Raw genomic sequence first — 26,088 nt, forward strand, 5'->3', positions numbered from 1 at the left:
CCGCCATATTGATGAGAGAAAGAAGCATTGGTGCCTGCAGCTAAGCTGGTACCATTAATGATGATCCTCGCAAAATGACTTGCAAATGTTTAATTATTTTGAGATACTACCTCATATTTACTCTACACCAAGGCAGAGCGAATATCCGTGTTGATTTAATCAATTTAATCGGGGATCATATTGGGATTATTTTGTTTGTTTGTGTTACTTATTCTTTTAAGATTAGCTAATTCATTGCTTTAAGTCGCTATCTTATTATTTTCTATTAATCTATTAAAAGGGCTTTTCATCATTATGACTTCCAGGATCATTACTTTCAATCACTTTGGCGGAAATGGGCTTCCATACTGCCCTCATTCAGTTTCCCCCGGTTTATCTAGCGTTACAGCAACGTTAACTCCCGGGCGAGATACTGCCTCCTTTTGGCTTCACACAGGGAATATGGCTGTTTTGAAGATACAAGACCAGGTAACCTTATCAAACTATACATATAACGTTATCTTAAGTCGTCTGTGTCACTTTTTGTCAAACTGATTAACGCTTGTTTGTTTGAACGAGTGTTTACGTGTAAATTATCGTTCCTGTACACCATGGCATGTTGACTGTGCATTTCAGCTTAACTTTACTAACAGTCAACAGCTTCGTTTAGTCATGGTGGTAAATTAAATTTAACAATAAAGGTCTAGCTAGTTAATGGCTAAGCTAATGTTGCATAGGTTTGCGATCGATAGTCAACTGACATTTGACATGTTAGCTAACTAGATAGCTAGCGGTAACATTAACCATAAACAGAAAACCAGTTAAAGTAACTAACGTCATGTCACCTGTTGCCTTAATGCTAGCTACGTGAACTTAGAAAAAATGTTAACCGTAGACTGTTAATATTAATTTAATATAACTTGTGTCAACGCTGCTCTGTGTCAGTCAATTTTCTTCGATGGTGTTTTGGACTGTTGCTGTTTCTAGTGGTGATAGACTGGGGAACACAGCTGGACAAGGTTAACAGGGTGGCTAACTCCCCTGCTCTAATGCTAGCTAGTTAGCTAGCTAGCAACTAGAACTCATGCAAGACACGTATTACGGCAACCCATTGCAAAGTTATTTCCCAAAAGTTGGTGAAAGGTTTAATCTTGAATTGGATTGCATAGTTCAAAATAACTGGCAGCAGGCTGGTTTTCTACCTAGGAATCTTGCTTTGTCAGTTGTCTGTTTCAACTCCCTCTGCGTTTTCTCCGAGGCAGCTGTGGGCAGTCACCTGTTGCTGGAGATAAGAAAGGCTGTCAGACTAAAAATAGCAGGGGGTGCTGTTCTAAAGTCTCCAGCTGTGGTCATGAATTAGACACTTTCCACAAGCTTAAATCAGTTGTTATGAACCCTGCTGGGACTTAAAGGCAGTGATTCACAGGTGTAATGGACACAGGCAGTTCCAAATAGTGGATTTAAACATTGCTGTTTTAGTCACACGCGTTCTTTTGTTAGTTAACCAGATAGTTTGGTTGTGTGCAGTATTTATGTGCTTGAAAGATAGGGAGGTAATTCATTACGAAAAATATTAAATTAGCAGATGTAGAAGTATAAACCATTCCAAATATTTCTTGAATACAGCTTTTTAAACATATTTTACTGTCTTTTCTCCATTGTAAATTGAGTGCAATTGTTTTGTGACAGTCAGACAAGTGACAGTCAGACAATGCAACACATGCATTATGTTTGGGCTCTGGTAATTCTGTGATTGCCATTGGACATCATTTAAAAAACGCACAAAAAGTAAGGACATTTTTGGTCGATTATTTGTTTGTTGTAACAATGCTTTTTGGCAAAACAATATTATACCATTGGAAAGCCTGATTATTTCCCTTATAAATGGTACCACATTTGTAAAATGTGTTACACGTGTAATGAGCAGCAGAGCTGAGTATGTGGGTTTCACCCATGAAGAATTTGCCAAATCTTCTCTTACAATGCCTAACAGCTTTTCTTTGACTGTGGATTGGGTGATTGAAGTCTGAATTAACAAGACATATGGGCAATTTCACAATTTGTTCATTTAACAAACAGCCTGGCACCTCCTCCTCTCGCTGGTGCCACACTGCTGTGGGATGGCGTCCCATTCTTCAAGCTGTATTTGTCGCAAGTCAGCCAATGTGGTTGGTCTCTCTGGCACAAACAGCACGCCGAAGCGGGTGCCACAAGTGTTCAATGGGTTTAAAGTCAGAACTGCTGGCAGGCCATTCCATCCTCTCCACTCCCAAATTCTGGAGGTTGTCTCTGATAAACCCCGCTCTGTGGGGATGAGCGTGGTCATCCTGGAGGATAGAGGATTGAGTTTAGTCCCAGACTGTGGAGATAAGTGCTGGCTAATGGTTGTAGAATTTCATCTCTATCTCTCTGCATTCAGATTGCCTCCAATGATGACAAACCTCATTTTTCCAGTTAGGGAGTTGCCGCCCCACACCATCGCACTCTTTCCACCAAAAGTTGTTTCTCTATCAGTGCAGCAATCAGCAAAGTGTTCTCCATATGCCGGAGAAGAATCTGGATTTATTGCTGAACATAACAATCCTCCGCATGTTCAGATTCAAAGGCACGCAGGGCCAGAGACTGCGACCAAATGGTTGCATTTTGCAACCACAATTTTAGAGTGTGCAACTGAATTTTACAACCAGTCGCGTATGTGGGAATAGCAAATTTCCCCCCTTTTTTTCACCTTTTTTGTTCATGTTCAATGAATCCGCAATCTGTGGTGGACTACTGAGTGTGAGAAGGATAGGGAATGGCCACTGTAAGTGGCTAATGTGTGGAGGGGGAGGGTCCTGGAGGTAATCGAGCACGAAGGAGACAGATATCACAACCTGCTACGTGCGTCTGAACAATGAGCAAGCCAACCCACCATTTTTGGAAAGCTAGAATTCTACTGGTTGAGGTACTGTAAGGAGACAAACTCCGTGAACTGCAAATGTTGCAGATGATACCCCAGAATTGCGGGGAACACAAAGTTTGCAGAAAGTGCCGGTACTTTGCAGTTTAAACACACTACACCAGTTACACACAATCTTAGCCTCAAGCGTAGAGCATGCTGTGACATGTTAATAAATGAAAAAGCAACGCCATCGCCGGTTGTTTTTATAAGACAAGAGGCTGTAAGTCAGAACACAGATGAGGCAGAGAAAAAAAAAAAAAAACTAACAAAATTCAACAACAAATTTCCTTACTTTTTCTGCATAGTTCATTTCATTTTACACGAAATATTTACATCAATGAATATAATAAGTAATTATGGTGTTTAGAAATAGAAATCTTATAGATCCTATAAGCCTTATAGATGCTTATTGCCTTATAGTATAAGGCAATAAGCCTGCACGATTAATTGTTATATCGTGATCTCGATTCATCCTGTCACCAATTTAATTTTTAAATAACTTAGATTTTTTTTTTTTATCACTTTGATTCTCATTTAATTTTATGAGCCGACTGCATCACCGTTGCTACTACTTTCTTCTGTGAGTTTTAAACATAGACTGTATGAAATAGGTTTTAAAGCACTCCCGAGTGCTGCAATGCTCTCCCTTCTCCTCATTGAAGTCTCTAGGTCTGCAGGCTTGTGGTGATGCACAATGTGCTATAGGGGCCAAAAGAAATCTATACTGCCAATTTGTTTTGTCATGTTCAAAAAGATTGTGGCAGAGAATTGTGATAACGTTTTTTCCTGAATCGTGCAGGCCTTTTAAGCAATGCGTTGGTTCAATACATAGTAGTTGGTTGTAGTAAGTGTGGACTCGGTAAATATATGTACTTCAGTCAAAGTGGGTCAATGATGGTGCAGCCCAGGCCTGTCCCACTCTGACAAGTCTTCCAGACAGTCACGCGAAGAACGGAAGAGTGTGTATGAGTGAGTAGATCCCCCCCCCCTATTCTCCATTGTTCTTTGTAGTGCTTGCTGACAGAGAACTAGACAAAGGGACAAAAATAGTCCTCCTCAGAGGGACAGGAGTGTCATATTTTGCAATGGCTTGTGTTTGTCCTCTAGAGGGCATCCTGTAGCTTTGGAGCGTGCAGCGTGTGCTAACCAGGCTATGGTCCTGCCTGAAGAGAGAGCTGCTGAAGGCATTAAACAGAACACACTCAATAAAAGCAGAAGGTCTTGAGCAATACAAGAGACCCTACCAACTTGGATTTAAAAATGTTATGTAGGAACAAATTCCAAACAATAGCTTTTATTAAATAGACTACAGAATAATATATACATTATTTAGATATGACCAAAGACTAGAGCTGGACAATATATCAATATGATGATATGACACTAAATATTGGCTTCAATTTTGGATATCGCAATATGGCCCAAGTGTTGTCTTTTCCTGGTTTTAAAGGCTGCAATACAGTAAAGTTGTCATTTTCTGAACAACTTTACTGAACAACAGTTTTGCAATCTGTTCTATTATTTGCCTTTACCCACTTAGTCATATAGCTACATTACTGATGATTATTTATCCAAAATCTCATTGTGTACATATTTTGTGAAAGCACCAACAGTCAACACTACAATATTGTTGCGGTATTGATTTTGAGATATTTGGTCAAAAATATTGTGATATTTGATTTTCCCCATATCGCCCAGCCCTACTAAAGACAAAATACTTTTTCCCAGTCTGACGTCAATATCACTATGATTTCAAATTAGTGTGGAGTTTTTGTCCATTCAAACTTTACTAATCAGTTCAGAACTATGTCATGTTAATGGCTTATCCTCTGTTTGGCATTCAGTCAGTGCGTTCAATGGATAGCATGCTGTGGTGTGCGTACCATGTCTAATGCCAGGGCAACTAAGCCTTAGTACAGATCTCCCTCTCTTTGGTTTTAAAAGCTTTAAAATCTCTGGATATTAGCATCGTCACTGCTGCTGTCAATGTGGATTCATGTGTCCCAGCACATACACGCCTTTTGTGTTTCTGGACTCGGGTTATATTACACACAGTGCATCCTGGCGCATGGTCAGACCAGAGGTCAGTGCAAGCTGCATACTTTTCACGTACACACGCACACTTTGTCTCACATTAATTAAAGTTCAGTAGTTGTATTGGGTTATTTGTGGGTATTTGTGATCTTATTGGCCTGCATCCTCTTGTTGTTGCGGTGAGTGTCCAACTCCTGAAGGAGCAGCAGCAGCTCAGCATTGATTGAGCAGACATTTGAGCCATGACGGCCTTTTGAAAGCACATCACAAAACAGATTTTTCCGTTTTTGTTGTCAGACAGTCTTGCTGTTTGTGTTTAGGAATGCTCAGTTTGCGTTAATCGCTCTGTTCTGTATGTAAAAGGATTTCTACCTTTTTCACATGCTTGCCTTGCTTGCCCATGCGCTTGAGTCCTGATAACAACTTTAAATACAAATAAATGCACACACTTCACACAAAGGTTCATATAACAAGTCTGCTCTATAAACATCTTTGGGCTACGTTCCTGAGAGTATCTGCAGTGCAAGCAAGAAGGGTAGACAAAATATTGGTTGTTTTACGTATGTCTTTAATTCCCAATCATCATTCTTTGTTTGTGCCTTTTGAGCAAAATCTGTAATGTCAATTCAGTGGATTTAGAAGCAGAACGATTGTAAGACTGTGTTTTGTATTAAGTTTATAAATGGTAGGTCTATTAGACTCAAAATGTAGGGCTTCATAGGCTCCATCCAACTTAATCGCTCTCTCTTATTCGCCCTCTCTTGCATCGTCCCTCCCTCCAAGTTAATGGGGTTATGTGGCTTGGCAAGATTGCTCTTTTTAGGAGTTGTGTTGAATATGAAGGAGACTAAGATACACACACACACACACACACACTGTCACGCACGTACAGACTGGTCTTGTTAGCTACCCTCACATTTTCTGGCAAAGCCAGTTTGTTCCAGTTTCATAATGAGGAGATGGGGACTTTTGAAACTGGAACACACAAACACAGATCTGGTATCAGTTTTCTTTTCTCACACTTGAAAGGAAATGCCACTTCTATTTATGAGTATGCAGCCCCCTAAAATCTTATTTAACAAAACAACATTGTAGTGAACATGGTTTTGTTTTTACCGTGCTGCATGAATTACAGCTTTTTAGATTGCCTCAAGCTTGATCATTTAGAAGAATATCCTCAGTGCTTCACACCATTACTTTAATGTACAATACTAAAGATCAAAGCTTTGTTAAGTGGACGAGCAGTCAATCCACGAAACAAGGATTAGAAAATCACAATACAGTACTAAACATTCAGCTAACCAAACCGTATTGCAGCTTTCAACAAATAATGCTCTTGTTGCTGAAGGTAGCAGGGCTTTCAATAAAGACTCAAAAGTGCTGCATCATCATTCTCTACTGTAGCATCATCACTCCACTTACACTTTTGTTATTACACTGTAAATAACTCACAGGGAAATGGATTGGTACTGTCTAGCAAGTGACCTGATAACACACAGACATCAAATGTGGGCTCTAACTGTCCTTCTGTCCAGTATCTCTATCTTATCTTACCATTCTTTTCCACTCTTTTTTTTATTTTCTGTGTGTAGCTCCCTCTTAATCTGTGGCCCTTTACATTCTGTATTTTGTATTTTGCATTTTGTTTCTTAGTTAACTTTTGGTAACCAGTTTGCACCCCCTGCCTTCCCTAGCCACCCCTTTGTTCTTTGCTCTATTCATTTTCAGATTTCTTTGTGTTTTGTAGTGCTCTAGGTACCTGCCTACAATTTTTCCATCCCTCTCTCCTTTTCTTTTCCTACTCCCCTCCCTTTCTCTCTCTCTCTCTCTCTCTCTCTCTCTCTCTCTCTCTCCCTCCCTCCCTTCCCCCTCCTCTCCATCTCTCTGTCTCTTCTTTTGAAAGAGCTGGCTTCAGCAGTCTGCCTGAAACGGGCGACGCATGCCCACTCATGCATTGGCTTCTGCGGCCCCCGTCCACGCTAATCACAGGGTCTGTATGTGTGTGTTTGCATCTGATGTGTGTGTTCCTGGCTGCAGCACAGCAGTGAGGATATGTAGCTTCCTGTGCGCTGCTAGGCAGCCCAAGCTCATTCTGCCGCATGCCGCTTACCACCACCATTACGCAGAGGAATTCCCTGCTGTCTCTGCTGCTGCTGCTCACAGAGAGTGCGAGTGTTGGCTAAAGATAGGAGGAGAGGAGAAACGAGACATGCAGCAAAGCAACGCCGACAGATAGAGGACAGAGCTGGATTTCACATTGGATTTAACGTGAAGATGTGCAGTGTTTGTTTATGAGGAAGTTACTCTGCGTGTGGGATTTATTGCTGACCTTTGTGCTCCTGAATTGCGCAGATGGATGAGGGTACATTGTGTATTTATGTGTATGTGTGTGAACGAGAGTGTGTAAGTGAGTGATTGTGTTGGGGTGTGTGAGTGTTTCTTCCTGATGCGGTCAGAGCGGGCTAGTCGTGTTTGTATCGTGGTGCTTGAGGAGGTGGAGGAGGATGAGCCCTCCTCTTCTCCAACACCTCCTCAGCCCAAATCCCACCCAGACCACAAATCCCATCATACCTCTCGAAGGGCTTCCACTCAGGAGGACAAGGTGAGATGGGTCCTTCTGTTTGGTTCTTCATTGACTAATTTAGAGTATGCTGATTCAACAGCAGTCTTGCCATGTTTAAGGTGTATATACTGTTTAATGTGAATCACCGGGGTTTTGAACAGATCAGTGCATTTCTCATACCTGGCCTAAAGTTCAAACCTGTGCTTAAATGCATAGTTACACGTACCATTGCATAAAAACACAATGCACTGCCAACACTTGTCATCCTGTGCCAAATATAGAACGAAATACAATCACCAATTTAGCCTGGCATGTGAGATGACTGCTGGTTTGTATAGATTTTAAGCAAGGCCCAAGTCTTTGTAGTCTCCAGTGTTGGCTGTATAAAGGGCAAGCCTAGCATTGAAACATGGTTACAGAAAGTCTTTTCATCCTATGAAAGCTTTGAAGTTTACACTGAGTAGTGGGGAAAGCCAGAGAGGAAAGGCCAACTCTGATGACAGGGTTTTGTTCTCTACCTTCTCTGATCTCTGACATAGTTTCAGTGTAGTAAGCATGAGACAGATGCCCGACAGCCCCACTTATTTTTAGTTGGACTAATTAAGAGAGGGAGGGATGGGGAAAACTGAAAGGCTGAGAGTAAGCAGCAAATACACATCAAAATACTTGTAGTATAACTTTGCTGAATGAAAAGGTGTAAAGGTTCGCTGGGGACTAAATGTTATTATTGGCAACCACAGTACTTAATTACTTTATATTGCCATTTATTTTTTTGTAATATATCCAGTTATTAAAAAAAGCTTTGCAATTGGATGCCTCTCCAGAACTCCTATAAATCAACATCATGTCAATTTTGTTTGTGCATTTTCCATTGTGACGCAGCGCAAAGTAAAGTGTGTACATCGGCAATGTTATGGCTCAGTTCAAATTCTAAGACTAATTATTGCTCCTGCCGTATTAAAACAAGGAAACAGTTTGCTATAATGATAATATAACAAAGTCAAGTGAGAGTAGTTTTATCGTCAAAGAAAGTCACTTTGTTGCTCAGATCTTAGTGACAAATTTATAATAATGATCACAGTCACTAGCTAGATATGGTTGTGCAGCAATATCTATAATGTAACACTAAAAACGCAACAAAGATGATGTGGGAAAAATACAAAATTGAAGCCCCAAATTGTTCAATTGTATATAAATTAGTTTCACTTTGATTTCTTACCATCAAGGTTTAGAGTGGTGCGCAGTCATGGAAAGCTTATCACAGTTTTGTTGTCATTATCCTCATGTGGGCGGCAGAAAGTACGCACTATAGCTTTAAACTGGCATTACCAAGGTACTCGTGCACTTTTGTTGCCCACTATTACCTTGTTTATATTTTCCGTGGCAATGCTGTATTAATACACAGATGTCAAGTATCAATCTATTATTATATATGTGTTGGTCAGTTTGTCTGCTTGACAATCCCATTTTTGCAGCAATACAATTGAAGTGAGATGAACTAACTAAGAAATCAATCTTTTTAGATAGAACACATGTAGACAAAGATTCCTTTTTGGGACATAATTTGAAATTTGGGAAATATTTGAAGTTGGAAAAAAGGTAATAAATTGCAGTATATCGCAGAATATTGTAATGTATTTAAAAATCGCAACACTATCGTATGGTGACATACGTATCTGGATGATATTGCATCATGGGGCCTCTGGTGATTCCCACCCCTACTTGTTTATGATGATTGCTGAGCAACACTGTTTAAAAATCCAACTCAGTGTCAGACACTATGTAAGCACATGCTTGTGCTTCCTGCACGCATCAGACGTATCCATGGAACTGCAGTGAGAACAGTATTATAGAGGGGTTCTAAGTGTGTTGATGTATCTCTCATTTGCAGCTTCCTCTTCATGGGAAAGAAAATTCATACTTTGTATAACTTCTTAAAATTGTTCCACTTGTCTTTAACACTGCTATTTACATTCTTATCAGCTGGCCTCGGGCTCAGGGGTGTCAGACTGGGGGTGGAAATGGGACAAAGTACCCAGGGCCCTTGTGTGAGGATGGCCCAAAAAGATAGAATGAATAGCTGTGGATGCAGGGAGGGGCCCATAAAGAATGCCTTTCTACAGGGCCCAGAATTCTGTGCTACGCCCCTGCTCACGCTACTTATCAAGAGGGCACAGCTTTAACCCCTCACCAACTCGAACATTTACGTAATTGTGTGTGTGTGTGTGTGTGTGTGTGTGTGTGTGTGTGTGTCTGTGATGTATGCTGCAGCTGATACAGTCATAAACAAATCGATGATCTGCTGTTATTTGGGACCTATGGCCCTCTCCCAGCTCAGGATTATAGTGTCTGTGTGTGAGACCTCCCATTTGTAACTCTCACTGATAACACAGTTGTCAGCATAGAAATTGACGGCCTTGCAAATCGAGTATGTAGTAGTGTACATCAGCATTTCCTGGTTCTTTCCTTGTCTCTGTAGCCGTCTCTGTTAAGAGCCATCTTCAACGTGGACCCAGATGAAGTTCGCTCTCTCATATTCAAAAAAGAGGATGTCAACATTCAGGTAAATCACACTTGTTCTTGTCTATTTTCCTTCTCTTTCTTTCTTTCTCTCTCTCTCTGTGTGTGTGTGTGTGTGTGTGTGTGTGTGTGTGTGTGTGTGTGTGTGTGTGGGTGTGTGTGAGAGAATCAATCAATCAATCACTAAGGACCCTTCCCACCCCAACCAGGTACTGTTCTCCCTGCTGCCCTCTGTTCAGCAGCTTCAAATGCAGAATAGCCATGTTCCACAACAGTTTTATCCCCCACGTCATAAGACTACTGAACGCAACAAAGTCTGTGTGGGTGTGCGTTTGGCTTTCAAACTGTAGCTTCACATATACAACATGACATAAAAAAAAAACACCGAGGAGAGCAGCAGTAAGCCAATTGGCTACAATTGATCGATTGACTGACTCAGAGTGCCTTCTGGCAGCTTCCCCGTCTCATATAGCTGTCAATCAGGGCAGGACACATGAACTGTTCCTGACGCTTCCACTCATCTATGGTTGAAGGACATAACCTTTACTTGATACTCATCCCTTTTTTCTCCCATCGCTTTTCCTCTTCATCCCTAGTCTTTCTGAATATATTTCCTCAGTTTACACCACATTGTGTTTTCACACTCTTTGTTTTTTCCTCTGTCTGTGTGGGGGTTATAGTGCTGGGGTCATCACACTGGGTCTGAGTCTTTTGGAGTCAGCAACACTGGCCCAGGCCCATTGCTGTCACATGACATTTGTTTATAGCCCCACTCTGTTGATTGCTCGCTACTACACTGAAAGAGAGAGAGATGGGGGTGCGGCAGCAGGGTGTATTGAAGTGAGAGCGAAGTGAGGAACACATGATAGACATTTGTCTCCTTGTGGCTCTATTCTCATGTTTCTTGTGGTCTGCAATAGTGTGAGATCTATAGATTTTGTTTGGGGCATGTTATTTATGCCTTCACCCCATCATGATGTGTGTTTATGTGGGGAGCATGTGTTTGAAAAAAGAGGAATAATAAACATACTTAAACTGTTGTTTTTCTGTGTTTTGGGATCTCCTGTCAGGACAACGAGAAGAGGACGCCTCTGCATGCTGCAGCCTACTTGGGAGACGCTGAGATCATTGAACTGCTCATTCTCTCAGGTAATAAACACAGCCGTCAATCTGTTTAGCCATCCGTTACATTTAATTTACAGCTAATCCACCTTTGGTATCAATTCTACTTGAAAGCTTACTCATCCATCCACACTGGCTGTTGGCAACCATTCCTGTATACATCCATCCGCTCATATTTTTCATCTGTGTGTATTAGCTCTGATAAATTTGTCCCATGTTTATTAATTCCTTTGCATATTTAAACATTCCTTCATAAATCATTAAACAGGTCAAACTAAATTGGAAACAAATGTATTGTCCGTTTTTCAAGTTGTTTCAAGAAAAACAAGATTTGAGTCGTAATACCAAAAATCATGCCATACTTTCCTTCACTTTCCAATAGCCACTGCTTGTTTTTCATCTTTCTCTTCCCCACATGTTGCTCCCTCAGTAGTTTCTACGCCTGTGTGTCTGCTCACTGCTCAGTGGCTGTCACCCTCTCTTGGTGACTTGTTATTTATCAATCACCTGATAGGGTCTATGACGGCTTCACTTTCTGTGAAGTCAGCTGAGCACGTTAAGAAGTGGGGCCAACCCTAACACAAGCGTAGTGTGGAAGGTGTGTGCGTGCGTGTGTTTGTGTTCACTGTTTCTCAATAATTTGAAGGGCAAGCAACAGGTGCAGCTTTAGGTCTATTTTAACCTTCAAGCTTGTCCACAGAGGATCATGAGAATTGTATATCTTCCAGGCACAGTTGGCACATGGGAGGAGTTAGCCTTCTCGGCCTTTATGCCAGAAAGGGCCTTTTTAAACCCAAACCATGATATTTTGCTAAACCTAAGCGAGTAGTTGTATTGCCTAAACCTTACAAGATATCTAGCAGATCTGAAGGCCATCTTCTCCCAACAGTGCACTCTTAGCTCCCAACAACTCCTTCCCATAAGGCATGGTAGCCTTCTCGACTATTAGTTTATTTTTAAGATTTTTACTCTTCACACTCTTTCTATCAATAATTAGAAAGATCATCTTTCAATGATCAGACATTTATTACAGGTTTTCCACTGTGTCTGTCTTTACTGTGTCTGCCACCGTTGACTTATCTCTGACGTCTCTTACTCACTCTCTCCCTCACTCTCCTTCTCTCATTCAAGGAGCCAGAGTTAATGCCAAAGACAACAAGTGGTTGACTCCTCTTCATCGAGCTGTCGCCTCTTGTAGTGAGGTAACATGTTACACAAACACACGTGCTAATGTGTACAGGCGTGACTCCACTGTATTGACGTGCCGATCTCGATGAGTCTCACAATTAGGTTGTAACTTTTTATACCTTTTGATAATCCCCTGTGTGATAACACAAATGCAACCCTACTAAGGGAGCTTTTCCACTGAAAATAGCAATGCAACAAAATGCAGACTAATTTCATTACAGTGCAACTCCTGTGGGGGGCAGAAAACACAGGTTAGTGCAGCAACACGCTTACCAGAAAGGATATCTTGTAGTTACTTTACTGGCATGAGATGTAGAAAGGTATTGCTACCAAGATGTTCACGGATGTTACAGATTTGTCCGTAAAAGGTAAAGCGACATGATATGTGATTAACCTTTCAAAATCTCTTTACCTATTTTATTTGGTCCTGGCTGGGCAACATGCCCAAACTTGGCCACATTAAGACAGCCTCTTACGTACTAAGACAGCCCCTTACGTTGTTTCTCCTCCTCAGTGCAGTATGAAGCTCCCTAAGAATAGCAACTACTTTTCAAACCACCCACTCATAGCTATCTGTGCACATCGGTGTGTACTTTGTTATTAGACTGAGGCAAATTAGAAATAGAGCCTCTGTTGGCAGATTCTGAACTTTCTCACTCTTTGTCCAGGACGCAGTGGCAGTGTTGCTGAAGCACAGTGCAGATGTTAACGCCCGTGACAAGAACTGGCAGACGCCGCTCCATGTTGCAGCTAGCAACAAGGCAGTACGCTGTGCTGAGGCTTTGGTCCCGCTGCTTAGCAACATCAACGTGTCTGACCGGGCCGGACGCACTGCCTTGCACCACGCCGCCTTCAGTGGACATGTAGAAGTGGGTGTCTTTTAGACACACGCAAGGACACTCACATACATGTCAGCATCGTGTTAATTTGCTTTTGTGTGATAGATGGTGAAGTTGCTGCTGTCCAGAGGAGCCAACATTAATGCATTTGACAAGAAGGACAGGAGAGCCATCCACTGGGCAGCCTATATGGGTGAGACTGTTGAATGCTCTGTGTCTCCCTAGTTGTCACTTCCATAAATAGCACATGACTAAATAAACATGCCCTGACTTAAGTTGAATTTGGATTTCATCAATATCATTTCCTCCCCTCCCTCTTCTATTTCAGGTCACCTGGAGGTGGTAAAGTTATTGGTGGCCAGTGGAGCAGAGGTTGACTGTAAGGACAAAAAAGCATATACTCCGCTCCATGCAGCCGCCTCTAGTGGCATGAGCAGCACAGTGCACTATCTGCTGACGCTGGGGGTCCACGTCAGTACAGACGACACACACATTTACACATATGCATAAACTAGCAATGTCCTAGTTGTGTAAATAATGTGCCATGAGCCTTTTACCTAGATAAATCTTCAACTGCAAATATTAAAGCTGATTTAAATTGTAGCGATATAATTTTCTGAAGTTACTAAAATGCAAAAACATTGTTGTTTTTTTTTCTCTCTCCTTGCATAGGTCAACGAGGTGAACAGCTATGGCAACACTCCTCTCCATTTGGCCTGTTACAATGGACAGGATGTGGTGGTCAGTGAGCTCATTGAGGCAGGAGCCAATGTCAACCAGGTGTGTGTGTGTCCGCTTGTACGAAATAGTAAATGCGTGGGGACAGTGTGGGGGTTTAATTGTGTTGTTTGTTACCTTGCTTTCAGGTGAACGAGAGGGGGTTTTCGGCTCTTCACTTTGCCTCGTCCTCACGACAGGGGGCACTGTGCCAGGAACTGCTGTTGTCCCATGGAGCACACATCGACATGCCAGTATGTCCAGATGCAGATACCGTACTCTTTAATACAAACACATAAACTTAGCTGAGAAATGGTATTTGAGTGTGTACATCACTTGTACACAAAGAAAAGGAGCCTATGTCTTCAGCTTTTTATGTGTATGCTGCCCAGTATCTAGTAGAAAGTAAAAAATGGTAGCAGTTAACACTTTGGTAGCAGTGATGGAAACTGATATTGGGTCCCCACAGCCTCAAGATGCAAGGCCATATGGAAGATGAAGATGAGTGGAGGGGGTGGCTCCCTGAGGCTGCAAGCTGCTCATGGAATATGTGTGTGTGTGTGTATGTATGTATGTGTGTGTGTGTGTGTGTGTGTGTGTGTGTGTGTGTGTGTGTGGTCCACAAGGGGGTCAAAGATCTGTTCTGTTCATGCTAAGCTTTCTAACACTACAGCGTTAGGCTCTGATGCTGAGTCAGCTTACCGGACGGGCACTTAACTGTACATCTTTATGCACTGCAGTATTGATATGCAGTAAAGAATCAGTACTCTACAGAAAATCATCATCTTTGTCCTTCTTTGCTTGTCTCCACTATCTCTCCCTCCATCTGTCCAGAGTAAGGATGGTAAGACTCCCCTCCACATGGCAGCAACACATGGAAGGTTCTCCTGCTCTCAGGCCCTCATTCAAAATGGTGAGAGCCACAACAGTGTGCCGTCTGCTTAATTCTCAAGTGTCTTAATGCAAATGCATACATATACCCTTTATTTATGTGTGTGAAGGAGCTGAGATTGATTGTGAGGACAGGAGCCAAAACACTGCCCTTCACATCTCTGCCCGCTATGGCCATGAACTCATCATCACAGCACTCGTCAAACACAGAGCCAACACTGCCAAGTTAGTAGCAATTGACATTTAACCATCCGTTTATCTTCCCATTGAACATAATCAACTTAAGTAATAAGGGGGTGATGGTCGAACTTAGGATAAACCATACTTCCAACCTCTTTTTGTTTTCTTTCTGTCATCAAAAATGTGTCCATGCTCTCACAACTGACCCTTCTGTGATGCCTTGCCTTCTCTGCCTTAAATATTTTTAGGAGAGGTATTCATGGGATGTTCCCTCTACACCTAGCAGCTCTCAGCGGCTTCTCCGATTGCTGCAGGAAGCTGCTGTCGGGTACATTCATGCTGATGCCATTCTTGTCACTGGAATTACCTAGTTGACATCCTAATAGATGCTGATTGCATATTTTTGCAGGGTTTGACATAGACACCCCTGATGACTTTGGAAGGACCTGTCTACATGCTGCTGCAGCTGGAGGGTGAGTCATCATTCCTGCTCACTGCCTTATTGTTTGATTTCTGAGCCTCTTTATAGCTTTTTTTTGTTACAGCATTCATCCTTTTTTCATCTCCCTTATGCACTGAAATATTATTGGTGCACTTGAATACGATAGATTGGTATGTCATCAAAACATCACTGTTAAAGCGGTCTCTCTAACCAGGAACCTGGAATGTCTGAATCTGCTGTTAAACATAGGAGCGGACTTTAACAGGAAAGACAACTTTGGAAGGTGAGCCAAGCATTTGATTTAATTCTAGCAGTGTTAGGCATATAAGTAAAATATGGTCCAAAGTCAGAGGAAAACCTTTGACCACATTTTGCAGAGTAGAGGAATAAGTAAGTCCTCACTGGCATAAATAATAGCTGATGTTGACTCTCTGACCATGCCAGGACTCCACTACACTATGCATCAGCTAACTGTAACTACCAGTGTGTGTTTGCCTTGGTGGGCTCTGGGGCAAGCATCAATGAGCTGGACCAGAGAGGCTGCAGTCCCCTGCACTACGCTGCTGCAGCCGACACTGATGGAAAGTAAGTTCTACTCTGTGTTTAATTGATCCAATTTGTAGTTAAGGATCAGAGTCAGATGAAGGCTTTGTCTTTGTCAGGTGTGTGGAGTACCTGTTGAGGAACGATGCTGATCCGGGAGTTAGAGACGCCCAGGGTTATAGTGCAGTGCACTATGCCTCATCTTACGGACGCACACTCTGCCTGGAACTGGTGTGTACAGCTACACAGAGTGAAAATATCGTGCATGTCCTACAGACGGTCAGAAGATCTGATCACTTCCATGTGCTTAAGGGTTTTAGAACTGTAGAGAAAACCACAGCACACACATCTTTGTCTGTTTCTTTCAGATGGCAAGTGAGACACCTCTTGATGTGGTAAGAAAGAAATTCCATCCGCTGTAACACAATGAGCCCTGACATTGAGTCATTAATTGTTATTGGCTCCCTCTGTTGGGTAGATTGGGAACATAATGGTTAGATAATCTGACACAGATGAAACTACTGTGAAACAGCTTCTGTCTTGTAATTGATTGGAGATAACAGTTGGTGGGTCAATATAAAAAATGTGCACAACAAAAACAGTTTTAACATAAAACTCTTCTTGGTACCCCTAACCTCTCTTTCAATACATTTGGACCATATGGAGCAGTGTGACCATGACATTTCTTTGCAACTTTATTTGAGTTACTTGCCATAAGTGCTAAACCTGGATCTGAAAATAGTAATATGGGAACCATCTCTCTATTTCAGTTAATGGAGACATCAGTAACAGGCCTCCTGGGTGACTCAGAGAGCCAAGCCCCCATCAGTCCACTCCACCTGGCAGTGAGTTCAAGGATTTGTCAGTTTGTCTTTATATGTCTTTCTCACACACAGGCTTTCCCTTTCGCTGCTGTATTTATTACCATTAGACATACAAGGATGTGTTTTCTATTGATTTAGGCCTACCATGGACACTGTGGAGCTTTAGAGGTTCTCTTATCGTCCATGCTGGAAGTGGATGTTTGCAGCCCAGAGGGCCGGACGCCCCTCAGCCTAGCCTGCTCCAAGGGTCACCAAGAGTGTGTCTCCATGCTGTTGCACCATGGATCCTCACCAATGACCTGTGACTACACGCACAAGAAGACAGCCATACATGCTGCAGGTATACATACATGCAGTTACATACTCAGACACATACAACCACAGAAATCTGTGTGAATGCAACATCTTCACATCACATGATTGAGGTTTATTCTCTGCCTTTTAAAATGGCAAGCATGTTGTTGCTTTAGAAAAGTCATACTCTGGCGTTTGTGTGTCTGCCGCAGCTATGAATGGCCACCCAGAGTGCCTGCGCCTGCTCATAAGCAACAACGACCAACACATTAATGTGGACGTGCAAGACATCAACGGACAGTGAGTGTGCATGGACAAAATGGCTTAGGCTGGAGGTTTTCACTGAGATCCTTTTTGAGGAGATAACTTTAACTAGTTTCATAAATAAATAATATGAGTCTTAAGTCATATTTCCACACTGTGTACAGGACTCCTCTGATGTTGGCAGTGCTAAATGGACACACAGAGTGTGTGTACTCTCTACTCAGTCAAGGGGCCAGCGTAGAGTATCAGGACCGCTGGGGGAGGACGGCACTACACCGAGCGGTGAGACATTCACACACACCCACTAACATTACAACTTATTTATAATTGTATTACTGACATTACAACTTTTGATTAATCCTTTTCTATTATGATATATTTATTACTAATATTGTTTTTCATTTTCTGATTTTTCACACAGGCAGTGACTGGCCAGGAGGAGAGTATAGAGGCCCTCCTCCAGCGGGGGGCCAGTGTGTGTGTCAAAGACATCACTGGCCGCTCCCCTCTTCACCTGGCATCTGCTTGCGGCCGTGTGGGTGTCCTGGGTGCCCTGCTGCAGGCCACGACCACCTCCTCACTCACCCACACACACCTCACTGACAACCAGGGCTACACACCACTGCACTGGGCCTGCTACAACGGTACTGGTTTACAGCAGGACTCACTTACATACTGTACATGTCTGCTCTGTATGCAGCCACAGCAATGCAGTATTCTCATCTGTTCCTCCCTTTGTACCTCTATCCTCTCTTTGTTTTCTTAGGATATGATGCTTGTGTGGAGTTGTTGTTAGAACAGGAGGTGTTCAGGAAGATTAAGGGCAACCCTTTCAGTCCGCTGCACTGTGCTGTGTAAGCTATGTGTCTGTCTGTACCAGTGAATGTTTTTATGTAGAAAGACACTGATCTGACCTGGTCTGAGGGCATGTGACATTGTGTGTTGTGTATTTCAGTATGAGCAATAACGAGGGAGTGGCTGAGATGTTGATTGAGACCCTGGGAACGGATATCGTCAACACCACTGACTCCAAGGGCAGGTGATGGCTGCAACCAGACTTAAATATCATGTTTTTCTGAAAGTTGTTCAGGGTGGGCACAAGCTATGCTGGTATGTTGTCAACTGTGTTTGTGTCAACGCAGGACCCCCCTACACGCTGCAGCGTTTTCCGACCATGTGGAGTGTGTTTCCCTTCTGCTTAGCCACGGAGCTCAGGCAAACGTAGTCGACACACACACACGCAGGACGCCACTGATGATGGCCGCTATAAGCGGACAAACCAATACCGTGGGTCAGTACACACACTATGTGTCATAGATACAATATTTGCCTTTGATTTCTAAACCTTTGACATGGAACCATCTTCATTCATGTGTTGCAGAGATGCTGGTGAGCAGTGCTAAAGCAGACTTCACGCTACAGGATACAAACAGAAACACAGCATTACATCTGGCTTGCAGCAAGGTAACAACCATAACAGAAACAGAAATGCTTTTATATTCACTGGACATGGTGAATTATGGATCTTAACAAGGATCTCTGACCAAAGAGAAGTAAACTAATTACTGAGTTGTTATTGAAAATCACTTTCTAGTGTGAGTTTATTAAAGGCTTTCCACACAATGTCCTAAAAGGTGTTTTTTTTCCCTCTACATGTTTGAAAGAATAAGTAAGTACCATGGGTTCACATGTGAGAAGTATACAAATGAGATAAATCCTTATGGACTTATTATAAATATTGATTCAAAGGGTTTTTTCCTATTGTGCAAGACATCTCTAATTATACTTATTTTCAATTTCCCCTGTTAATCACTTTAATGCTCTCTTTTCTTCCCAGGGTCATGAGACGGGTGCCTTGTTGATTCTGGAGAAGCTCAGCAACAAGAACCTCATCAACTGCACCAATACTTCTCTCCAGACGTACGTAGTATAACCTGGGTGCACACTCGGCTGTGCGGTGGGGTAATGTACTACCTTCAGACTTTTAACACCTTCCTCCACCTTCTTTCAGGCCCTTGCATGTAGCAGCCAGGAAGGGATTGACAGTGGTGGTCCAGGAGCTGCTGGGGAAGGGAGCCAGTGTGTTGGCAGTGGACGAGAACGGTTGGAGCGAACACCTCACTATTCACACATACTTCTAGAGTCAAATGTGAACTTTTCGTTTTACTCTGTCACTCTTCTCTTGTACGTAGGTTACACTCCAGCTCTGGCCTGCGCTCCCAACCGCGATGTGGCCGACTGTCTGGCACTCATCCTCAACTCCATGATGCCCACCTCCCCTATGGTCACCATAGCAGCGTTGCCTGCACATTCTCTTACTCAGACAGTGATCAACCACCACCCGACTAACAACCATGTCTCCAAAGGTGTGGCCTTTGACACCCCTCCCCCTCTGAGGCCTGACCACGCCTCCTACTGCAGGCCAGAGCGCCCACTGTCCTCCGTCACTGGGGACGATGAACTGAATGACTCAGATTCAGAGACATACTGAGAACATACCTGCTATTGAACAGAGCCCTGCAATACTGGCAGGCTAGCCCGCCACTCAGGAGCCTTAATGGGTCACTGAAAAGGAACTAAAAGAGGGAGGAGCCAGCGTGCAGGCTTCTTTACTTCTTAAAATAACCCTTGTTGTAAACCATGTTTGTTTCTTTATGGTGCATACCCACGGGGTGTAAAATAAGATACTAAAAATATAGAATAAGGTGAATACACACTACATTTCTCTCAGACACTATCACTGTATGGTCAGTAACATGGCCAGTGTATTTTTAAATTTAAAGCAATGTTATTTTTCCTCTTTCTTGCTGATACTTTCTGAAGTGGTTTTAAGACTTTTCACAGTTTTTCCTTCAAATATTACTAGAAGAGTATCTACTGGAGAAAAGAGGACTGTTTTTTTCCGTACGGTTGTCTAAAGAAAAGACAGAGGGACAATCACATGGGACACAGAGATTTATTATTGTTCTTTTTGACTGTACATTTGAGTTTTTTTTCAGAGTTCTTCAAACTTTGAAGAGAGACACTGATGGCTGTCACTCACGCACTTTGGTGATGCTCCATCCTTGTTATTGAACCACTTTTAAATTCCTTAGAGAGGAAGTCATTATTGAATCCTATGAATTTATTCCAAGTGGGCTGAATCATTGGGAGCTGTTTAGGACAACAGGTGGATGTAAGACCCATTTACTGTAAGACTGGTCCAGTCACTTGATTGATGGATCATGTGACCGCAGCCGACTGAGCGGCTCGACGTTTAACTTGCTATGCTGTAACTAGTGTGTGTGTGTGTGTGTGTGTGTGTGTGTGTGTGTGTGTGTGTGTGTGTGTGTGTGTGTGTGTGTGTGTGTGTGTGTGTGTGTGTGTGTGTGTGTGTGTGTGTGTGTGTGTGTGTGTGTGTGTGTGTGTGTGTGTGTGTGTGTGTGTGTGTGTGTGTGTGTGTGTGTGTGTGTGTGTGTGTGTGTGTGTGTGTGTGTGTGTGTGTGACTTGCCTTTTAAGGAACAAGCTACTTTTAGGCAGAGGATCGATGCTACTGGTTCAGTGTTTGTATGGATTAAGTAATGAACGAATAAAGAGATTTCCTTTTGATTAATTGCAGTTTGTGTATGAAATAAGACACAGTCTTGGAAGTTGTAACTTTATAATTTTAAGAAGCAGGCTAGTTCCCTTTAATGTGGCTCCAGAACATTTGTTTTAAAATGTATTTAACAAAGTTCTCTCTCCATCTACTCTAAATCTACTCCAGGTCACTCAATGTCAAGGTGATACATTCGTCCAAACAGACAGGCAGTGACCAGGCCACCGGTCATGTTTGAGTGTTTCATGGTCACTCTGCCATCTGCAGCTGTTTCCAGATGCTCTGGCTGCTCCAGGACCATCTTGCTAGCCAAAACTGATGGGTACACATATCTGGTCCCGAACTTCCCCTCCAACAGGAAGTCCATTTTAGACTCAGCCTCTTCCACTTCCTGTCCACAAGAACTGGCTTCCAAACCTGCACAGCGGACTAGTGCACACACCTGCAACAGAGATGTGATCAATGTGAAGAGAGTCTAGTTTGGCAGTTTTAAAATATCAAAAATGATTTCTAGTCATACCTGCAGGCCAATGTGTACATACACAGTGTGTGTTCCAGCAAATGCCCCCAATGCATAGAGCTCTTTACTGCCACCATGTTGTAACCGCCGGTACCGTAGGTGACAGCAAAAGGTTCCATTACACACATTCACATCGCCCTCTGTCTCGTTCAAGAAGATAAATGTAAATGGGTCGTAATTTATAGATGAAATGAAGGAGGCAGAGGAGGGAGGAACTGATGGAGCAGTTTCAGGAGCGGGAGAATCAGAACAGTTCTCTTGGTGACAGAATCCAGATTCGGTAGCTTTAGATGATGTGGACTCACTCCTAACTACCCCCTCATCTGTAGTTACACTCGGCCCCACCCACAGTGGGTCTAAGACTGGCACCCTAGCCACCAGCAGCCTGCCCTCCTCTGGGTCTCCTTTCTGGGCGTGGTGGTAGGTGGCAGAAAAAGGGGTGTAGATACCACTTCCTTTCATATTCAGTCGGTCGTAGCGAATGTTGGCCGCTAGCAGGGTGACATTGGCACCTTTGCTGAATGCCTGCTGGAACTGGATCGAGTCCATTAGGGGGAGATAGTTTATCCAGGCTGTTGGGTAGACCAGCTGACGTATACCCTAAAAGGGGTGTAAGACGAGAAGGCTGTTAGGAAACGCGAAGACCAATTCTTACTTGGGTACAAAATTTAAGTTGAGTTTTCTACCTTCTCCACCAGGGCAATTGTGGGCTTGTGGAACAGGATGTCAAAGCAGATCATGATGCCAAACCTTCCAGCGAAAGGTGTATCAAATGTTATGATCTCAGGTTGGGGCGGCGTGTCAAAGGACTGCTCAAAGAGATAAAGGTTGTTTTTATGGTAACGAGCCACCAGCAGACCATCTGACCTGTGTGAAAGAAGATTCTGTAAATGGAATACTAGGAAATGAATTATTGGTGCACTTGCTTGACTTCAGCTAAAACATCTTTTTTAAGGTCTACGCTGCACCCTAAGTGCCAACTTGGGTTGAACATTTAGGTAATGTCTGATGAAAAATTCATGAAAATACTCTGTGTTCCAACTAAGTTTGGGCTGTTTTGGTAGATATCACTATGATAGGTTATTTTTAACATGTAAATATCAACACTTCTCTGGTGGGCCTTAGTGCAGTTTCTAACTAAAGTGATGTTGCCACATTTATGCACGTCAGATCTGTACACCGTTCCCAAATTATCAGTGCTACATGACACAGGGGACAGCTCTGTGATTAAAAGGAGGTGAAAGTGGTGATTATCATAAGTCATTGCCACAGCTTTTAATGCACCCACCTATTATGATGCATTCTTTCTAATCCCACCCCATGCCTTAGTGCACCACCTGGAGGGTGCCCCATAGCTACGAGGCGTGTCAGTAATACCTATCTTAGATGTTATTACTTAATTACCATGACACTTTGGCCCCCGTATGTTGGTGTCATTTGTTTTAAATATTTTACTTTAAGGTCTACACTGCACCTGAAAACCACGTTGGTGTTGAACTGCCAGCGTCCATCAGAGGGACAGGAGGAGGAGGGGTCAGTTTTCAGGGGACAGGGCTGCAGGTCAGCCATGTTGGCCACCAGGTAGAGGTTGTTACGACGGGCCATACAGCTGAGTCGCTGGAGAACCTGTAAAACACAACCACACTCAAATGGGATTTATATTCACAGACTGGTGCTGCATTAGGGCAGCCTAGTGGTGTTTCTATGTCAGTGTATCCTGTCAGATTGCTCATTCAATAACAACATCTAGTCAAAAAGTATGATAGTGTACCTCAGTGTTGTTGTATTTGCCCGGCTCTGTGCAGGGGTTCCAGCTCTCCTGCTGGGGGTCAGGAATGGTTTCTAGGTAGCCAGAGATGGACGAACGGGTGAAGTTAAAACCATGAAGACCATCTTCTGGAAACACCAGGATCTGGGCCCCCTGACCAAGAGAAGATGAGGGCAGATTAGAGATGAGACAAGCTTCATTACTAGTTTGCCAACATGAACTGTGTGGCATTCAATGTCCTTCTTTATGTGAGTATTCAGGGGAATACATCCATCCGTGTATGAGGCCTTCATCACCAATGACTGCTTGTGTCATTGTTGTACACGTGACAGATGACCAGAGATGGCATGCTTCCCATATTCAAGTAGAAGTACAGATACTTGTGTTAAAAAACTCTGGTAAAAGTAGCACCTGTCTCTCTTATGTATAATGCTGTAATAGTTTAAGACTACCGGGGAATTTCCTTTGACACGCTGAGCTCCTTTCTCCTCTCAGGACCTGGAGCTCACCGCCACTGTTTCAGTTTGAATGTTAAAAGTGTTAGGATAACTCAAATGTACTTATTTATAAGTAGGCTGGTTGGTTAGTTTGCTAACACTGAAGTGAAAAAAAAACAAGTACAGATTTTATTTACCACCTCTCAAATCATGTTCTACAAGTGCTCACATCACATCTACGCGCTCTCAAATTTTGCACCATATTACCTTCATACAAGTGCAACGCACAGTACTGTCCAGTCCCGTCTAATTAGATTGAATTCGCGAACAATAATAACTCCAGTGAAATTCTTTGTGTACTTCTTAATGATGACTAGATTAGGACTGTATTTAAAGCTGATTCTGGTCTCAACTTCGCCCCAGGTCTGTCTGTTAGAACACAGACAGAGACAACTTCTCTGTCGATGCTTTTATTACAATCAAGCAACAGAACAAACATTGGCGGGGCTAGCTCTGCTATGGCTGTGTGTGTGTGTGTGTGTGTGTGTGTGTGTGTGTGTGTGTGTGTGTGTGTGTGTGTGTGTGTGTGTGTGTGTGTGTGTGTGTGTGTGTGTGTGTGTGTGTGTGTGTGTGTGTGTGTGTGGTTCTGCAAAGAAGCAAATAACTGTAAATTGTAAAGGCTACCAAACACAATGCATGGAATCACAAGCTAGCAACAAACCCAATATTAATTGCATTATTTTATGCAGTGCAACTGTAGCATGTAAATAATGCACCTAAAATACAAACGTGAGCAAGGGCGTTCAACAATCGTGCAAACAGCCAGGTGTAACCTATGTAACAGGTGTAACCTAGGTAACAGGGGAAGAACACAAACAACAACATCACTAGCTAGCTTACTTTAAATGTGTAAGAACTACAGACCAATAACAACAGGCTTAAATGAACTGACAACATAGGTTAAGCGAGTTATGTATAATTTATAAGTTCTCAAGGACGTACAAACACAACCTCAACTGATTATCCTTCGGAGAGCTAGTCTCTTTTTCTTTTCTCTCTCCCTTTTATCTCCGTGAGCCGTGCGCGCCCGCTCGCGGTGTGAGGCGCGTGCCCGCGCTATTCTCTGACATGCACTCACAATCCCAAAGAAGCCGTTTTGTACAAAACTAAAGTAACGAGACGATTTTGTTAAGTGTAAGGAGTAGAAAGTACCGATAAAATATAAGGAGTAAAAGTAAAAAGTCGCCACAAAAAGTAAATTAATAAATTCATCAATAAGTCAAGTAAAATTATCTGAAAAATCTACTTGAGTACAGTAAAGAAGTATTTGTACTTCGTTACTTCCCATCTGCATGATGAATGAGTTTACTTGGGAACACTGACTCATTTGCAACAATATACATAACTACTCTGCTATCACAAGAATAAGGAAGGGCCGTTTTATTCATACTGTCCAGTGTAAATAAGGAAGGGCCATTTTATTTATACTGTCCAGTGTAAATAAGGAAGGGCCGTTTTATTCATACTGTACAGTGTAAATAAGGAAGGGCCATTTTATTTATACTGTCCAGTGTAAATAAGGAAGGGCCATTTTATTTATACTGTCCAGTATAAGTGAGAAGCAAACAAAAGAAATATTTATTTGGCTGAAAAACTAAACATTTCTAACTGTCTCCTGAGCTGAGCTGCCCATACCTGCCGAGCAGCCCGGGCTGCCTGCTCCTCGTAGATATCCAGGTTTTTCTGCATGTGCTGCAGGGCATCGAGGCGGGACAGGGGGACACCAGGCTCCGGGTTCAGGATTACCTTGTGCTCATACACAGCAGCAACGTACCAGGGGTCCATGACAGGTTCTGTCTGGACAACTGCCGAAATTAAAGAGAAACTGACGACAACGATCAAAAGCATTGTTCCGGTCCAGACAACAGTGTTGAGAGCAGTTAACGCTGTCACTCTCCGCTGTGAGTCCAGCGCAGATTTGAGTCGCGCATGCTCAGATATAAACGGTTTTCGGCATAACGCGTCATAACCCTGTAATGAGAGTCGAGTCCATAGATGGACATCCTGGAAAAGTTTTTAAAATGTTGTGGTTTCCAAAACAACACACACAATTACACTTGAAGGGGAAAATACAATTACATATTTTGAATGTAAAGATAGAAATGTGTGTAATGTTGTTAACCTTTTTATTTTGTTAGGAATGTTTCGTATTCATAAATCAAAGTTTTCTAATTCAAGACCGTGCTTTAATGTATTCCAAAATAAAATTGAACTATATTTTGAGTTTCTTAAATTAACAAATAAAAGGCTATAACTATATGTGATCTATACTCCAATCTGTTTAATTAAGAACATCTGTTGTCAATATTACTAACAAGGTTTGTAAATTTGTCACATTCTTATTTTTTTATTTATTTTTACTATTCTTATTTTGTTCACTTCAT

At 42.5% G+C, this 26,088-nt stretch overlaps 2 protein-coding genes across 6 annotated transcripts; one reads left to right on the forward strand and one right to left on the reverse strand.

Annotated features, from left to right (window-relative positions):
• Nucleotides 1–294: 294 nt before the first annotated feature.
• On the forward strand, nucleotides 295–19,932 carry LOC117956324 (serine/threonine-protein phosphatase 6 regulatory ankyrin repeat subunit A). Of its 4 annotated transcripts, none has more exons than XM_034891311.1 (29): nucleotides 304–468; nucleotides 9,997–10,080; nucleotides 11,108–11,186; nucleotides 12,291–12,361; nucleotides 13,016–13,216; nucleotides 13,292–13,379; nucleotides 13,515–13,657; nucleotides 13,859–13,966; nucleotides 14,053–14,157; nucleotides 14,738–14,816; nucleotides 14,905–15,019; nucleotides 15,223–15,302; nucleotides 15,384–15,447; nucleotides 15,631–15,699; nucleotides 15,861–16,001; nucleotides 16,079–16,190; nucleotides 16,328–16,354; nucleotides 16,730–16,804; nucleotides 16,922–17,123; nucleotides 17,290–17,377; nucleotides 17,506–17,623; nucleotides 17,763–17,985; nucleotides 18,108–18,195; nucleotides 18,297–18,380; nucleotides 18,484–18,632; nucleotides 18,723–18,805; nucleotides 19,179–19,261; nucleotides 19,353–19,444; nucleotides 19,534–19,832. In XM_034891311.1, exons 1-29 carry the CDS (start codon nucleotides 442–444, stop codon nucleotides 19,830–19,832), a joined length of 3,177 nt encoding a protein of 1,058 aa, XP_034747202.1. In that variant the 5' UTR covers nucleotides 304–441. The 4 variants fall into 4 exon arrangements, with proteins under 4 accessions (XP_034747205.1, XP_034747202.1, XP_034747206.1 ...); XM_034891313.1 differs by lacking the exon at nucleotides 304–468 and adding an exon at nucleotides 7,401–7,556; XM_034891315.1 differs by lacking the exon at nucleotides 16,328–16,354 and having other exon boundaries at nucleotides 19,534–19,932.
• On the reverse strand, nucleotides 1,204–25,608 carry LOC117956338 (biotinidase-like). Of its 2 annotated transcripts, XM_034891342.1 has the most exons (9): nucleotides 25,340–25,608; nucleotides 23,211–23,360; nucleotides 22,914–23,065; nucleotides 22,126–22,306; nucleotides 21,440–22,039; nucleotides 21,093–21,361; nucleotides 18,701–18,703; nucleotides 7,616–7,621; nucleotides 1,204–1,215 (listed from the first exon to the last, which is right to left on the reverse strand). In XM_034891342.1, coding segments are annotated over exons 1-8 (1,569 nt in total). In that variant the 5' UTR covers nucleotides 25,553–25,608; the 3' UTR covers nucleotides 1,204–1,215; nucleotides 7,616–7,620. The 2 variants fall into 2 exon arrangements, with proteins under 2 accessions (XP_034747233.1, XP_034747234.1); XM_034891343.1 differs by lacking the exons at nucleotides 1,204–1,215; nucleotides 7,616–7,621; nucleotides 18,701–18,703 and having other exon boundaries at nucleotides 21,089–21,361.
• Nucleotides 25,609–26,088: the final 480 nt, after the last annotated feature.

The sequence above is a fragment of the Etheostoma cragini genome, chromosome 14 (genome assembly GCF_013103735.1).
Source record: "Etheostoma cragini isolate CJK2018 chromosome 14, CSU_Ecrag_1.0, whole genome shotgun sequence".
Classification (NCBI taxonomy): Eukaryota; Metazoa; Chordata; class Actinopteri; order Perciformes; family Percidae; genus Etheostoma; species Etheostoma cragini.